General features: G+C 35.0%; 1 protein-coding gene across 2 annotated transcripts in view; it reads right to left on the reverse strand.

Moving 5' to 3' along the window:
• LOC141397961 (probable cytochrome P450 313a4) overlaps positions 1–17,830 on the reverse strand; it is a 69,795-nt gene that overhangs the window by 13,457 nt on the left and 38,508 nt on the right. For both annotated transcript variants that reach the window (XM_073974992.1, XM_073974993.1), the window contains exons 2-5: positions 9,272–9,472; positions 9,011–9,199; positions 8,875–8,944; positions 7,508–7,640 (exon numbers count right to left, since the gene is read on the reverse strand). In XM_073974992.1, coding sequence (XP_073831093.1) covers positions 7,508–7,640; positions 8,875–8,944; positions 9,011–9,199; positions 9,272–9,472 — 593 coding nt within the window. The remainder of the gene's footprint in view (positions 1–7,507; positions 7,641–8,874; positions 8,945–9,010; positions 9,200–9,271; positions 9,473–17,830) is intronic.

Genomic DNA, 17,830 nt, shown 5'->3' on the forward strand with positions numbered 1-17,830 from the left:
ATCAAATTGATCATGTTGTGATAGATGGAAGGCATTTATCGAGTGTGTTGGATGTACGATCGTTCCGAGGCGCAAACATTGATTCGGACCACTACCTTGTTGCAGCAAAGGTACGTACCAGATTAAACGTAGCAAACAAAGTGCGAACAGACACAACACGGAAGTTGGACATCGGTAAGCTGCAATCACAACAGATAGCCACAGCATATTCCACTCAACTGGCCCAACTGCTTAATCAAAGCACTCCTCGTCCCGATAACATATCAGGACAATGGCAAAACATTGCCCACTCCATGCAAACAGCCGCAAAATCAGTACTTGGATACCCGAGACCTCCACCAAGGAATCCATGGTATGAGCAGGAGTGTCGTGCTGCTACCGAAGAGAAAATGTGACATATAAGGCTACTTTACAATCCGTAGCAACGCGTAGCGCACGAGAGAGATACAGGGAGAAAAGGAGAGAGGAGAAACGTCTTGTCTACAGGAAAAAGAGAGAAATGAAAGACGGGAGTGTGAAAAAATCGAGATGTACAGGAGCCAGAATGAAATCCGAAAGTTCTACCAAAGAGAGAAACATCAAACTGATGGCTTTGGTACAGGCACATCCTCCCGTAGAGACCAGCAAGGCAATCTGGTAACTGATACAGATAGTGTGCTTCGGATATGGAAAGATCATTTTTCCAAACTGTTGGTATCCAATAGTAGCGAAGTCGATCCAATCCCAGAAGATGGTATTGGACAGCAAAAAACCGGCTGAAGAATAATAAGGCAGCAGGAGCTGATGGCCTACAAGCCTAGCTGTTTAAAACCGGAGGCGACACGCTGATCAGGTGTATGCATCAGCTAGTTAGCTCCATCTGGCAGGAAGCACGCGCACCCGACGATTGGAACCTGAGCATCCTGTGTCCCGTCCACAAGAAAGAAGATAAGACTTTATGCTCCAAATATAGGGGCATAAGTCTTCTCCCTATCGCCTACAAGATAGTTTCAGGGATATTGTGCGAACGACTAAAGCCCATGGTCAACGAAATAATTGGACCATACCAATGTGGCTTTAGACCTGGCAAGTCCACCATTGACCATTGATTTACCCTGCGGCAAATCCTGGAGAAGACCCAAGAGATGCAGATCGACACCTACCACCTTTTTGTCGATTATAAAGCAGCCTTCGACAGCCCGCTACGTTTAAAGGTATTCCAAGCCATGTCTGAATTTGGTATCCCCGCAAAGCTCATTCGGCTTTGTAAAATGACTAACTGACACAAGATCTTCAGTTAAAATAGGAAAGAACCTCTCCGAAGAGTTTTGTACCAAAAGAGGTTTCAGGCAAGGAGACAGCTTTTCGTTTGATCTTTTCAACATCCTGCTGGAAAAGGTTATACGAGAGGCAAACGTCAAAAGAAGTGGCACAATGCTTCTGCATCTATCTTCGGAACGGAATTCGAAATCATCATATAAATTGCACGGATTGTGTGTCAAAGTTTGCTTAACAAACAACGTAAGAAACGAGACTGTAGATATTATGGGTCAAGAGATATTTGCTCCCATATAGACATGCAATTGATTTGACACAGCTTACCCCTGTATTTCTTGAGACTTGGATGCTTCTACATCTATATTCGGAACGGAATTCGATATCATCACCTAGCCACATGTTACATGCTTATGCTGATGATATAGACATCATGGAACGATCAGTAAAAGAAGTAACCGATACCTTTATGAAGGTCGAAGGAGAATCTCCTAAAGTGGGTCTGGCGGTGTTCACGGATAAGTGAACAGTTTTTAGAATATTATTTTTATGTCGTAGAGTAGAAGTTTATTGATAAGACCAAATTATATTATTAATACATGTACAGTCCACATAAACATAAAAAGCATGTGGGGAGCAAACATTCGTCTTGTAGGAGGTCGATTTAAATAAAAGTAGATAAGAGTTTTTCCATTGCTACATGTTGTAGGGTTGTGTTAGATTACAGCAAGTAATTTAAAGTGCAGGCTGATAAGCATGTATCGTTTGTTTGCTTGCCACAAGATAAGGAATGTGTATTACCTCCCCATAAGTTTTATGGCAGAGATGGTGCATACACATTTGGTCTCCCTCTCGCTTCAACACTCTAGTTTAGGTAGGTTAAGTAAAATTGTCATATTTAGTTATTAAGAATCTTTTTGTATTGAATAAATCAGTGTAGTAACAACAATCAAAAGAAGTGCATCTTTTTTCCGCGTAATCAGGCGGTAAACGGCGAGAAGACGAAGTTGATGGTGTCGACGCGCAATGCGACCATTGAGATCGGACCAACTGTTGAAGTTGGTTCCTATAATGTTGAGGTAGTAAAAGACTTCGTATACCTCGGCACCGCCGTAAACACAACAAACGACATCAGTTGTGAAATAAAAAGAAGAATTGTATTGGCCAACAGATGCTACTTTGGCTTAGGTAAGCACTTCAAAAACAAAGCCACAATTCGTCAAACAAAAATAACGCTTTAAAAAACACTGATACTACTGATATATGGTTCCGAAACCTGGGTGTTTGAGAGAAAAATTCTTCGAAAGATCTACGGACCAATCTGCGTTGACGGTGAATATCGACGTCGTATAAACCACGAGCTGTATCTGCTATACAACGACATCAATATAGTTAAACGTATTGAAATGCAGCGATTGCGTTGGCTAGGCCATATAATAAGAATGAGCGATGATGAACCCGCTAAAAAGGCGTATAAATTCGAGCCACATGGCGATGCACGCAGAATTGGCAGGCCAAAGAATAGATGGCGCAAACAAAGTGGATGAAGAGATGACAAGGCGCGGTATTCCAGAAAGCGAAGCACTATACAGAGAGAATTGGAGATCTTTACTTAGTTCGGTCTATGGAACAAATGTTCTGTAATGGGCCAGCTAAGTAAGTAAGTAATATTTTGTCCAAACTTGGTTTAAGTTCGAAAATGGGTTATATCGGTCCACTCCTTCCGGTACCTCCCCCACAAAAGTTCGAAAATGTTCGGAAAATTTGTGCGCACGATAACTCTTGAAGGGAGTAACCGAGTTGGTCCATACCTTGCACATCGTGAAATTTCTACCAGACTTAAATACAGTTCTAATCAGGGCATCGGAGTCGAGGTAAAAATTGGCCGACTCCGACTCCAGGCCAATTTTTTTCACGACTCCGACTCCGACTCCGGAGTCGACTCCGAGAATGACAAAAATTGCAGTAAAAGGATTGCTTAATATGGGATCCCTATCGATCTGTTAAAGGTCTATTTATATGTAAATGTTTTTACTATGGTAATTTCTTTGAAATTTTTTGTATATTTTACTCATAAAACATCAAGTTTTGACCCCCATTTTGGTGCCGAGATGTATTTCTGACTACATCCCTGCCTTAAACCTATAAATGGATTGGAAACAGAAAAGAAATTAGCCTTTTTATTGTTGATGTATTTATTGTTAAAAATGGTATTCTATGTACGTTTTTATTTTAAGGAACATGGTCAGGAAAATAAACATAAAGAAATTCATTTTATATAATAATACCAGCTAAGAATACATAACAAAAGTATTATTTTATTTTAATTTTATATATTATTAATACTTTTAGTTATTAGTATGTAATGACTTTACCTCATTGAAATCGATCAAAGTGTATATGAGGAAATATCAAAATTTTTTAGTTTTCCATAAAAAAATAAAAAAAAAATTTAAGCTACTTGAACGATTTTTGGTGCATGGATTGAGAAAAAACTCCCACTCTCAAATCTGTTCGAGATACTAATTTTGGTTATTGCGCGCAAAAGTTATGGCGGTTTCAATTCTGATTATAAGAAAAAATATTATAAAAATCCTATTCATTATATTGAGAAGCAGTGTAAGTTTATGGCTTCCTACATATTATATGTTTACTGAGGTCCCATAACTTTAGTGAAAAAGTTGTAAATTTTCGCGGAAATTAAGAAAGATTTAAAAAAATTGATTGCTTGCAATTTGTATTAATAAAATTTAAGCTGTTTATGCATCGGAAAAATATTTAAAAAATATGTACGTAATTTAAACATCGCGACGATTCAAATGAAACCAAAATGGTAGAAATCCGTTTAGCGGTTTGCATATTATTATAGCAAAAACAAACAAAATACACTCCACGTCAGTAGAATAGAACACCTACATTTTTGTTAATGTTAGCGTATTTATCCCAAAACGAATGAATCTACGATTTTAATCTTATTTTCGCGAATTCGTGAGATATTAACGCCGAAATTTTTTTTCAGTCGATAAAACAAGGCTTTCTAATCATTTTCAGCCACAGAAAACCTATAAATTATTCCGCGGACATCGAAATAACAGCGTTAAAGGGTTTAAATTGGCAGATATTTTAAACATTTCGAAATATCAATAGGAATCGCGCTGTTATGTCATATTTCTTCACAAAAAGATAGAATATGAAACAGACAAGCTCGACGGATACAATCGAGTGCTTCGGATGCTGATAAGATGGAACATTTTCAAAATAATTATGAAAACGTCAAATTTTCTCATAAAAACCATGATATTTTGATCAATAAAACTGTTTTTCCGCGAACAAGTCTGCCGCTTAAAGGTTTGGAAATATGCTCCAGATTTAGAGGAAAATAATCTGATATGAAAACAACCGCTATTTTAATACACTGAGGGAAATTTTAGCTCATTTTCAAATTGAACACACCCTTTGGAGTTTGAATTTTATATGTGTTCTTATTTCGTTGTCCGCGACTGTTCTCAACAGTGTTATGCTCCAATATAAATGGACCCGGTTATGCTCTCCATACCGGATTTTACGAATCAGTAGTTTTTTAACTGAACTCGCAAATGTAAAAGACCCGTTTTCGCGGAAAAAAACAGTCATGGAAATTGAGGTTTTAGGTTTCGTATGTTGTTTTAAAAAGTACTAAAATTTCTCTCAATGTATGAAAATAACGGTTGTTTTCGTATCAGATTATCTTCCTTCAAATCTGGAGCATATTTCCAAACCGTTGAACGGCAGACTTGTTCGCGGAAAAACCGTTTTATTGATCAAAATATCATGGTTTTTATGAGAAAATTTTACATTTTCATAATTATTTTGAAAATGTTCCATCTTATCAGCATCCGAAGCACTCGATTGTATCCGTCGAGCTTGTCTGTTTCATATTCTATCTTTTTGTGAAGAAATATGACATAACAGCGCGATTCCTATTGATATTTCGATATGTTTAAAATATCTCCCAATTTAAACCCTTTAACGCTGTTATTTCGGTGGCCGCGGAATAATTTGTAGGTTTTCTTTGGCTAAAAATGATTAGAAAGCCTTGTTTTATCGACTGAAAGAAATTTCGGCGTTAATATCTCACGAATTCGCGAAAATAAAGTGACTGTTCTATCCTGATGACCAAAAATAAATGTCTATTTTTCATAGTACTATCTGAAAATTGAGCAGAAAATTATTTCGCGAAAAGCTAGAAACATAATTTTTTCTGTGCTTGATACGGAACATCATGGACTTTAAAGCCCCACAAAATTAAAAACGTAGATTCATTAATTTTGGCATAAATAAGCGAACATTAACAAAAATGTAGGTGTTCTATTCTACTGACGTGGAGTGTATATATTGAGGGAAGTTATAAAATTTTTGTGAGAGAAAATATTTTGCAAATTTATTTTGTGAGTTAGTTGAAAAAATGCAATAAAATAGGTTCTAATTCAGTTAAATTTCACGCAAAAAATCACATTTTTTATTCTAATCACTTCTCGTGTACACGCTAACATCTAGCGGAAGATATGGGTAACGTTCAAATAAATGTTGGGTTCCTTTGAATGGGGTATAATCTTCAAATAAAACTGTATCGGGTAATGTTCATTTTGAAATGCGTGTAAATCGCGAAATCCTCAAAATCACTTGATGCGGTTTATCAATACGGCGAATTCTTCTTTTTTCATTTGTACACATTTGCCAGGATTTACTTTGGCCGCTAAGATGTAGCATCGTCTGCAGTTTAGTGTGCAACAACCTGTATAACGCTTATAATTTTCACAAAGTGCATACACTTTTTATGCGCATCCGATTTCACTATCAACCGTGGAAATATACATCGATTTACTCCTATTTCGATCAAATCCATCAAGAACCGTGGATGTAGCATCACACACTATTTTTGGGATAAATCGGATATAGCTCCCATGCCACTAAATTTTTTAAATCGCTGTTTTCGCAAAACCGTGAGTGATGTGTCAGTTTCTTCATTGACAAGGAAACGATCGACAGAAAACGCGATTAAATCCGCGATATTTTCAAAAACATTTTTCGCATATTTTTCGGTTTTTGCAGTTGCTGTTTTCACCGTTCTAGTAGATGGATGTTTAAGATCTGTGATTTATATGATCCGGATCGCCGAAAAACCAAAATATCGCGGGGTACCAGCACACTCAAAAGGATATTGTAAATACTGTACCCAAAAAATATGTTTTTTACAAAAAAAATCGCACTAAATGTGGTAGACAGTAGATTACTCTGCTGCTGTGTGGACTACATAGCCAATATACATATCAAATTATGCGTAATTGTGAGTACTTTAAGCCTATTAATTGTCTTTTGAAATATTCGAATGCGCGTTCCACTTAAATTAAAAATACGAAAAACACCTAAAATCCCGCTTCAAAATGTCAGCATCCATAAAATGTGGAAGCAGTGGAAATTTTGGAAAGTGATACATTAGAAGTGTAATCTTCATTTTGTGTTCTTCTACTTTTACTTTGGACATATGTCCGTCATTTGAAGGGTTTAATCAGCAATCGAATAGTAACGTAAAAAACCTCGTTAGCTTCAACGTTTTTTCCTATTTTTATTCATTTACGCGGTCATAACTTCCACGCAAATTAAATTATTTTGCCAAATTTTTGAGCTTTGTTCAAATTTTTTTGATATTCACTCATATACCCTCTTTAGCCTAAAGGCTGAGGGTATAAAAAGGTCAATTTTGCCCAACATTTTCTTCTGTCTCAACATATATCATCGCGATTGTATTAAAAAAATTAATTTAATTATCTCAAAAATAGGAATTGCTTTCGGAGTCGGAGTCGATTTTTTTTTCACGACTCCGACTCCGACTCCAGCAAAATTTGCTAGACTCCGACTCCGACTTCGAAAACCTGGTTCTAATATGGACACAATCGGTCCATTCCTTCGTGTACCTCCCACACAAAATTTCGGTAAAGTTCAGTTTAGGACCTGCTCTCGAATCGCTTTGGTTTTTGTTGTAGCTGCTTTTTCACATGTATGTTGTCACTTTGGGTATACTAATATACAGAACAGCTGATGTCATACATGTGAAAAAGCAGATGGTCTGATGGCGACCTAAGTAAGCTAATAACAGACTATATAATCTTAATATTGGTTTATGTGGACTAATTTCAAAGCTACATAAAACCAATCACCTTAATATGTAGTAAGTAGCGTACTGCCTCCATTGTCAATGAAATATTTAACTTACCTCATCAATTAAACCACCAAGAAACTCCAACACTTGTCTTTCTTCCTTAAATATCGTTAGTTGGGCCAGTTTTAAAATGATACTGTTGCGATAATAGGGTTTAAAAGTTATATCCGAGAGGTAATTTAAGACTCTGTTTAAAATATATGAAATAAATTAGCGTATTTATACTTTGTTCCCGTATCAAAGTGTTGATACCGTCTTTAGCCATAAGTCTGTGCATATAACGAAGGCTCCGTTGTTGGAACCTTACATACGTACTTACGTATGTACATTAGGGATATAACTTTTTGCACTTTTTTGCAAATATCAAAAATACCACCACATAGCCGTGTAGAGCATGAAAATCTATTATGAAATATGGTGTCAATTTTTCTCTACCGCGAAAAAAGTTTCCGCACCAAATGCATTGAAGTTCTGTAATGCATTTTTTAATTTTATCTGTCATAACAACATATTTGCTTTTCAATAAAATTTTTATTTTTTTGTAATCTAATTTAAAATCATTATCAAAGCGTTCTGGACCAATTCGTTCTAAAATCGCGCCATTTCGGACCATATTAGGATTTTTTGACACTATTGCAATTTTTGGCTTTTCTTTATAAACTCGTGCATTTTATGTTTATATTTTTTTAACCTATCGGACAAGAGAATATGGAGTCATTTACAACTAATTCGCGAAAGTTACAAGCTGTTTTTGTTGACTTTGCTTGTGAGAATTTTATTTTTTTCTATAAATATTTATTCAAACAAAGCAAATTTAAAAATATAAGTAGAAAAAGCATCAAAAGGGTTTTAGTAATCAAAGTTGGTGCGGAGCCTTTTTTCACCGAATCGATCTTAGAAACGCGTTTTCATTATTAGGACAAAATTCCCCACATGGTACTGGTGTTGTATTTTTGTAGAAAACAAATACGATTCTCACAAGCAAAGTCAACAAAAACAGCCTGTAACTTTCGCGAATTCGTTGCAAATGACCCCATATTCTCTTGACCGATAGGTTAAAAAAATATAAACATAAAATTCACGAGTTTATAAAGAAAAACAAAAAATTGCAATAGTGTCAAGAAATCCTAATATGGTCCGAAATGGCGCTATTTGAGAACAAATTGGTCCAGAACGCTTTAATAATGATTTTAAATTAGATTACAAAAAAATAAAAATTTTAATAAAAAGCAAATATGTTGTTGTGACAGATAAAATTAAAAAATGCATTACAGAACTTCAATGCATTTGGTGCGGAAACTTTTTTCGCGATAGAGAAAAATTGACACCGTCTTTCGTAATAGTTTTCCATGCTCTACACGGCTATGTGGTGGTATTTTTTTGGTTATAGCCCTAATGTACATATATTTCATTCCACTTACCGTGTAACCTTTTTGGCATAAAGATTCATATCAACATTGGATTTATCAAAATCCCTTCCCAATAGGGTCTCTGCAGAGAAATTACAAAGTATGGTATACTCTTACAAACTTGAACGATATTCATGTGTTAACTTACCCCCAGTGACTTTTAAAGTAAATTCCCGAAAGTATACGAGAATATCGTAAGAATTTTTCATAACGTGACATTTATCCATTCGCTCAAATAATCCTTTTGTCTTTTTATTAAATATTGGTAAATTTCCAACGATTTTGGAATATTTAAAACCGACATCCATTAGTTTCCTATGTGAAAGCCATTCCGGTCCTAAATGTTACATATATATTTTTTCATAGGTCAATTTACGTATTTAGTATGTATGTGTGTAAATATGCTCACCCTGCATGGTCAATAGTCCTTTGCCAAATGCATTATGCATTCCGTGATATGTTATATCACCTTTGTAGAAACATAATGGTGATGTCAGGATTTCTTTAACTAGCTGAGGATCGCCGGTTACAAACTGGGGAAACGGTCCAATGTAACACAAATGCGTTTGACCCAGTTTTTCGGCAGTTTTTGCACCCGCACTAATAATAGCTGAAATATATATTTAGAAATTATTTAAATAATGAAAAAATAGAAAAATGAGAAAGATTTTTAATTATACCCAGCAAAAATCCTATCACCAAATTACCCATTATTTTAACAAGGGGATGTCGCACTGAATAGCTGGTTATTCCATTGAAAAAAAGGCCTCCCTAACATATGTCCCAAACATATTTTGCAGCAAACATGTATTTGTTTGCAAGCAGTCCCAAACATAATATATGCAAAAAATCCTATTACCAAATTACGTGTTTTTATAGTAGTTTTTGGTAGTCGTAACTAATTCCAAACCAATATACTAAACTATTATTTTAACAAGGACATGTCACATTGAATAGCTAGTTATTCCATGGCTAAACACAGAAAAAAAGGCCTCTCAAACATATTTTGCAGCAAACATATATTTGTTTGCAAGCAGTCCCAAATATAATATATGTTTGGGTCCTGCAAACAAATATATGTTTGGGTGCAAACAAATCATATGTTTGAGTGCAAATAAATTATATGTTTAGATGCAAACAAATTACATATATGTTTGGGTCCAAATTACCCATTATTTTAACAAGGGGATGTCGCACTGAATAGCTAGTTATTCCATTGAAAAAAAGGCCTCCCTAACATATGTCCCAAACATATTTTGCAGCAAACATGTATTTGTTTGCAAGCAGTCCCAAACATAATATATGCAAAAAATCCTATTACCAAATTACGTGTTTTTATAGTAGTTTTTGGTAGTCGTAACTAATTCCAAACCAATATACTAAACTATTATTTTAACAAGGACATGTCACATTGAATAGCTAGTTATTCCATGGCTAAACACAGAAAAAAATGGCCTCTCAAACATATTTTGCAGCAAACATATATTTGTTTGCAAGCAGTCCCAAATATAATATATGTTTGGGTCCTGCAAACAAATATATGTTTGGGTGCAAACAAATCATATGTTTGAGTGCAAATAAATTATATGTTTAGATGCAAACAAATTACATATATGTTTGGGTGCAAACAAATTATATGTTTGGGTGCAAACAAATACAAACCCAAAAGCCACAAAAAAAAAAAAAAACAAACACATGTACCAGTGGGCGCTTTCTGAGAGCAAGGGAGAGTAAATGTCAATGTGAAACACATTGAACTGTATGCTCACTTGCTCTCAGCAAGCGCTCACTGGCTATCTCTAACATATACACACATTTACAAATGGTGGTGTTTTATTGAAAGGCATAGAAAAAGAAGCAAAAGCGCTACAGACACATAGGTACATAAAAAATTCCAAAGAAAGACAAAACAAACTTTAATAAAAGAAAAAACTGAATGAAATAATTTATAAAAAGCCGCACTTTTAAAAAGAAAAAATTATATAGAAACATCGTTGAACACTTCTCCTTAGTTGTAAAATAAAACACATTTTCTTCAAAGTTCAAATCACCAGCGGGAAATCGACATCGGGAATCAAATTATTATATAATGTAATAAATAGGTACATCCATATTTCAAATATACATATGTATGTATGAATGTATATGAAAAATGTATTGATGTAATTACCAATATTAAATGCGATTTCTTCCATGTCCAAAAAAAAAAATTTCAATTCACCTTTTTGATTCAATTATAAAATGTATTGGACATTTAATTTACTAAAAAGCCCAATTTCTTTAAGAAAAGACACTCAATGTACCGTCTTTACTCAACGATTGTCTCAGGAACACTGAAGAAAAAAAGAAAAAAAAACCAACATAATTAATACCATTTTTTTCTTTTCCTCTTCGCTTGCTACGTTGGTTAACAACAACAAAGCACGAAACACACGTGTTTTGCGCATACACACCACAAAACTTCTGCGTCTCCTATTACACCATGCACACAGTTCTTTATTATAAACCAGCATTCCGCAGCTGGGAGAGCCCTGTTGTTACTCTCGTTGACAAAAATTCTCTCCACACATAAAAAATATGTTCTAACATAAAAAATATGTTGGTACCCAAATATATAAAATTGAGATATGTTACAAAATGTTGCAAACATATTTTTGTTTGGATACAAACAAATTATGTTTGGATCCAAACATATATTTATTTGCAATCAGTCCCAAACAAATGATTGTTTGAATCCAAACATATTTCTAATATATATTTTTCTGCGTGTAATAGAAGTTCAAAAATAAGCTCTAACACATTTTTTTACGATTGTAACTGGTAGATTTAAAGTAAATTTAGATAAATTTCTGTTAAGTTAATAATTTGAATTGTAATGGAAATTCTTATTAAGCTTTTAGTTTATTTGTGTCAGTTTTGCAACAACAACTACTGCAAGAAGTTCACTGTAATCATCAAATTATCGCTCAGTCTTAATTTACACTGTTTACTTATCTAATTGTTTTTGTTCTCTCTCTCTTTCCCATTTATTTTAACTATTCAGTTATGCTTCTCCATAGTTATGTCTTTCGTTATAACTCCTCCTACTCCCTCGTATTTGTTGCCTTGGCCCTATTGATGTGTTGTTTACATTCATTCGTCTTTTTGTATACGAGTATGTGTCTACGTGCATCTGGATCTCGTCTGAACATTAGAGAACTTCCCAGATGAAGGCTGCAAGAACAGTCTATGGATACACAAGCGGGTATAAATACGGGAGCGTAACGGATGGGCGATTGAGTTGTAAATCATCCCGCGAACCAATATTGCCAATAAGTAAATCCTGAATTAAATGAAGTGTAAACTAAGTGATCTAAAGTCTTGAGTAAATATGTGAATGACGTCAATAAAGCACTGTAGAATCGTAATCTAACGAACAATCATTTTATTTGGTACATTTCCTATCGGGGAATAAAACAACGAATTTCGTCCAAAATTCGATGAGGAACATTTTTATGCCCTACACCACAATATGGAAAGGGTATTATAAGTCAGTTCTTACCAAAATTCATGTAACACCGCGAAATATTCGTCGTAGACCCCCACGTGGTAAACCAAATATCATATCGACGCCTCCAAACAATAGCATGCTAAGTCGACTTAGCATGTTTCCAAGTTCTTTACATTTTTATATTTAACGTCCTTTAACTTAAATTCTGTCAAATTTTGGTAATGATCGGACAATCCGAACAGAAGTTATAAACAAATATTTACTTAGCATAGTACTGAAGGTCAACGAAATTTCCAAACTTTTAGAGCTTGTCCTGCTAAACTCCCTTTTCAGAATTAGCAAACTATTATTTGGAGGTGTCGAACGTCCTTTAACTTAAATTCTGTCTAATTTTGGTAATGATCGGTCAATCCGAACAGAAGTTATAAACAAATATTGACTTAGCATAGTACTGAAGTTCAAAAAAATTTCCATTTTAATCAAATTCCAGGCCGCAATTATGGACCTATCGTCAAAAAATTTTGTATGGAGGTCGGGTTCAGACCAGAATAGACCTCCTATAGTTTTTTTTTGATGATCGCAAAATATCAAGGGGATGAAATGGACCAAAAACAAAATTTTTATCCGATTTTTAGCGGCTCTGTAGATCGCAAGATTAGTCTTCTTCTTTCTTCTTCTTTATTTGCCTATTCGTCATACGAATGTTGGCGACCATTACAATTACAAAGAAACAATGGATTTTAAATAAAAAATTCAAATAAATTCATAGATTCTTCACAATATCGGCAAATATGTCTCTGCTTCTGGCAGCACTAAGTAGGTGTCCCACGTCTCGTATTCCAGTCCATTCTTGAATATTCGCAATCCAACTCAATTCCTTTCGGCCTTTAGGAGTTTTTCCTTCTATTCTTAATTTTATGATATCCTGCAAGAGCTTGTATTTTGAATTTCTCATGATATGTCCAAGGTAGGCAGTTTTTCGTCTTTTGCTGTTTATCATTATCTCTCTATTTCGATTCATTTTTCGAAGCACTTCATTGTTTGAAACTAAGGCAGTCCATGGTATTTTTAAAATTCGGCGGTAGATCCACATTTCGAAGGATTCAAATTTCTACACGTCTAATGATTTTATTGTCCATGCCTCCATAGCGTATAGTAAGGTTGACCATATACATATATGCATTTATAAATCTACATTTAGTTTCAAGATTTATATCATGGCTGGACAGAACTCTCTGGTATTTGAAAAACGAGTCTCTAGCAATTTCAATACGCCTTCTTATTTCCTTGGAGCAATCCCATTCGTCATTTAAAGTTATTCCGAGATATTTAATGTTTTGGACTCTTTCGATTGAGAAATTTTGTATTTTAAGGGAAATATTGCTGTGGCTATTCTTCCTGCTCACAACCATATATTTTGTTTTTCTTGTGTTTATATTTAGTCCATATTGGTTGCTGCATGTCACCAGTTTGTCCATTAATTCTTGCAGATTTGAGATACTATTAGCTAGTATTGTAGTATCATCAGCCTATCGTATGTTATTGATGTATCTACTACCAATGAGTATACCTTTTGAAGTTTTATTGATTGATTCTTCGAAAATTTTTTTCAGAGTATATATTAAACAGCAAAGGAGACAATATACATTCTTGTCTGACGCCTCTTGATATTAGTATAGGTTCTGTGTGGTCTCCATCAATAGTAACTTGTGCGGATTGATACCAGTACAGATTTTTGATACATCGGACTTCTTTACTGTCAATCCCAATTGAGATAAGGATATCAATTAGTTTGTCGTGTTGCACTGTATCAAATGCTTTCTCATAGTCGACACCTCCAAATAATAGTATGCTAAGTCAAAAAAGTGAGTTTTGCAGGAGAAGCTCTCAAAGTGTGGAAATTTTTTTGAACTTCAGCACTATGCTAAGTCAATATTTGTTTATAACTTCTGTTCGGATTGACCGATCATTACCAAAATTTGACAGAATTTAAGTTAAAGGACGTTCGACACCTCCAAATAATAGTTTGCTAATTCTGAACAGTCAGTTTTGCAGGACGAGCTCTAAAAGTTTGGAAATTTTTTTGACCTTCAGTACTATGTTAAGTAAATATTTGTTTATAACTTCTGTTCGGATTGTCCGATTATTACCAAAATTTGACAGAATTTAAGTTAAAGGACGTTAAATATAACAAGTAAAAAAGCATTAAGTTCGGCCGGGCCGAACTTTTCATACCCTACACCATAAAATATTCTGAACTAAAATGGAATAATTACTTTTCATTCCTGTCCCCAACTTTAAGTGGGTACGTTAAAATGTCAGATAATGTTTATGTACATTTATGCTTCATTCGGGAGGCCCTTTTTTATGGTGCCTATATCTAACTATGTATGTTGACAATTTTTGGTGGGCTAGAAATTGGGAGGTACTGTTATATAGGGGTTATAATAAAACATGGGAATATGTTGACAGTTTTTGATGGGAGCCTTTAATGTCAAATAACTCCTAATTCGGTTAAAAATTTAGATAGAATCTTCAAAATATCGAAAATCGGTGCATAACGTGGGAACTTCAAATGTCATTAACAGCTAGTTCGGAGGTATCTGGGCTATACGAAAAAATGAACTTAAATGAACCGTTATATGGGGGCTGTACCAAAACTTGGACCTATGTCCACAAGTTTTGTCATATAAGTTTATTGACATTTAAGAACTTTAAATGTCAAATTATAGCTACATCGGTCTGAAAATGTAGCTAAAAACGTCAAAACACCGCAAATCGGAGGTACCGTTATATGGGGGCTGTACCAAAACGTGGACCTATGTCCACAAATTTTGTTATATAAGTTTATTGACACTTAAGAACCCTAAGTGTCAAAATATAGCTAAATCGGTCTGAAAATGTAGCTAAAACTGTCAAAATACCGTAAATCGGGGGTACCGTTATATGGGGGCTATACCGAAACGTGGACCTATGTCCGCAACTTTTGTTATATAAGTTTATTGACATTTAAGAACCCTAAATGTCAAATTATAGCTACATCGGTCTGAAAATGTAGCTAAAAACGTCAAAATACCGCAAATCGGAGGGTACCGTTATATGGGGGCTATACCAAAACGTGGACCTATGTCCACAACTTTTGTTATATAAGTTTATTGACACTTAAGAACCCTAAATGTTAAATTATAGCTACATCGGTCTGAAAATGTAGCTAAAAACGTCAAAATACCGTAAATTGGGGGGTACCGTTATATGGGGGATATACCAAAACGTGGACCTATGTCCACAACTTTTGTTATATAAGTTTATTGACACTTAAGAACCCTAAATGTCAAGTTATAGCTAAATCGGTCTTAAAATGTAGCTAAAAACGTCAAAATACCGCAAATCGGCGGGTACCGTTATATGGGGGCTATACCAAAACGTGGACCTATGTCCACAAGTTTCGTTATATATGTTTATTTACACTTAAGAACCCTAAATGTCAAATTATAGCCAAATCGGTCAGAAAATGTAGCTAAAAACGTCAAAAAACCGTAAATCGGGGGGTACCGTTATATGGGGGCTATACCAAAACGTGGACCGATATATCCCATCTTCGAACTTGATCTTCCGACGGCTAAAAAAATGGTATTCCCCAATTTTCAGCGAAATCGGTCAACAAATGCGACCTGTACGTTGCGAACGGACGGACGGACGGACGGACATGCATAAATCGACTCAGAAAGTGATTCTATGTATATCCCTAGAAGGAACTATGGGTCTATCTCGCTTCCTTTTGTATGTTACATACAAATGCACTAACACATAATACCCCTTACCACATAGTGGTGTAGGGTATAAAAATGTAAAGAACTTGAAAACATGCTAAGTCGACTTAGCATACTATTGTTTGGAGGCGTCGATATGAAAACATCTTTCTGCACTTCTCGGCATTTTTGAATTATAATTTGCAGGGAAAGTAAGGCTTCACGAGTACCCATACCTTCTTTAAACCCAAATTGTGATATGCCCATGTATTTTTCGCATTTTGGATAAATTCTCTTGTGTATTATCCTAAGAAATATTTTTAAAGCATGACTCATTAGACTTATTAGTCTGTAGTCATTGCATGATTTGGCGTAGCTTTTCTTGGGTATGGTTACAAATGTTGATTTTAGCCAATCTTGAGGATATATTCCTGTTTCATAAATCGTATTAAAAAGTATTGTTAGTAGCTCAATATTGTTAGAGTCTATAAGTTTTAATATTTCTGATGGAATCTCATCAGGTCCCGGCGATTTTTTGTCCTTAAGTGATGCTATAGCGGACTCTATTTCACTTCTCGTTATAGGGGTTCCAGAATGTTGCAATTGCACCTCTTCGCTGCTGTCTGATCGGCTATTATCTGTGAACAGTTGATGAACATATTCTTTCCAGACTTTCTACTTCTCTTCTATTGATAATATTGGTTTGTCGTTACTATTGTATAAGACAGTTGAATGTCTTTTGCTATACACTCCCGCTGCTTCCTTTAGTTTTTTATGTAAATTGAAGTCGTCGTGTAGACTCTGAAGCTTTTCGATTTCTTGACACTGCAAATTTAGTTGTTTATTTTTGGCAATTCGGATTTCGGCTTTTATTTCCTTATTGATGTTGTGATACAATTCGTAATTTTGATTTTTATATTTGCGTCGCTCTTCCATTAATTGTAGTATTTCATTTGTCATCCAATCATTTTTATTTGGCTTATTGCTTTTGCCAAGGCTGTTTTCGGAGATTGATTTCATGGTATTTTTTGTTCTCTCCCACATGTTTTCCACATCGTTTCTATCAACATTAGATAGTTCTTCGTTTATCTTCTCTTTTATACTCGCTTTAATTCGTGGATCTCCTAGCAGTTCTGTGTTTAGCTTTTTCCGAGTCTTTTTCTTGGTAGTAGATAGTTTTATCTTAAGCTTCATTATTAGAAGTATATGATCTGATGGGACATCTGCCCCAGGATATGTTGAGGTTTTTGCTACCGACGAGCTAAAGCGCCGATCTATTAATATGTAATCTATTTGATTGCGTACGATGTTTCCTGGTCTATCTTGTGGCGATTTCCAGGTGTATAATTTTCTCGCTGGAAGGCTAAACATCGTGTTTGTCACTTTGAGGTTGAATTCTTGGCAGAACTGAATCAAGCGGTCCCCTCTTTCATTTCGTTCTCCTAGTCCATACGACCCTGTTATACCGGGAACAATCCCACTGCCAATTTTTGAGTTAAAATCACCTTGTACAATAGTAATTTCATGGGGCTTTGTTAGTTTCAACAACTCTTCAATGTTTTTATAAAAAGTTTCTATTTCTTCTTTGCTTTTGTCGGCAGTTGGAGCATATACCTGTATGATATTTATATTTATTGGTTTAGTTTCCAGCTTTATAAGCATAGCTCTGTCAGATTTTGGGATGAATCCCCCTTTAACAAATTTTGCTATATTTTGTTTCAGTATTACT

This window comes from Musca autumnalis, unplaced genomic scaffold (genome assembly GCF_047663935.1).
Source record: "Musca autumnalis isolate F117 unplaced genomic scaffold, ASM4766393v1 scaffold_3, whole genome shotgun sequence".
Lineage (NCBI taxonomy): Eukaryota > Metazoa > Arthropoda > Insecta > Diptera > Muscidae > Musca > Musca autumnalis.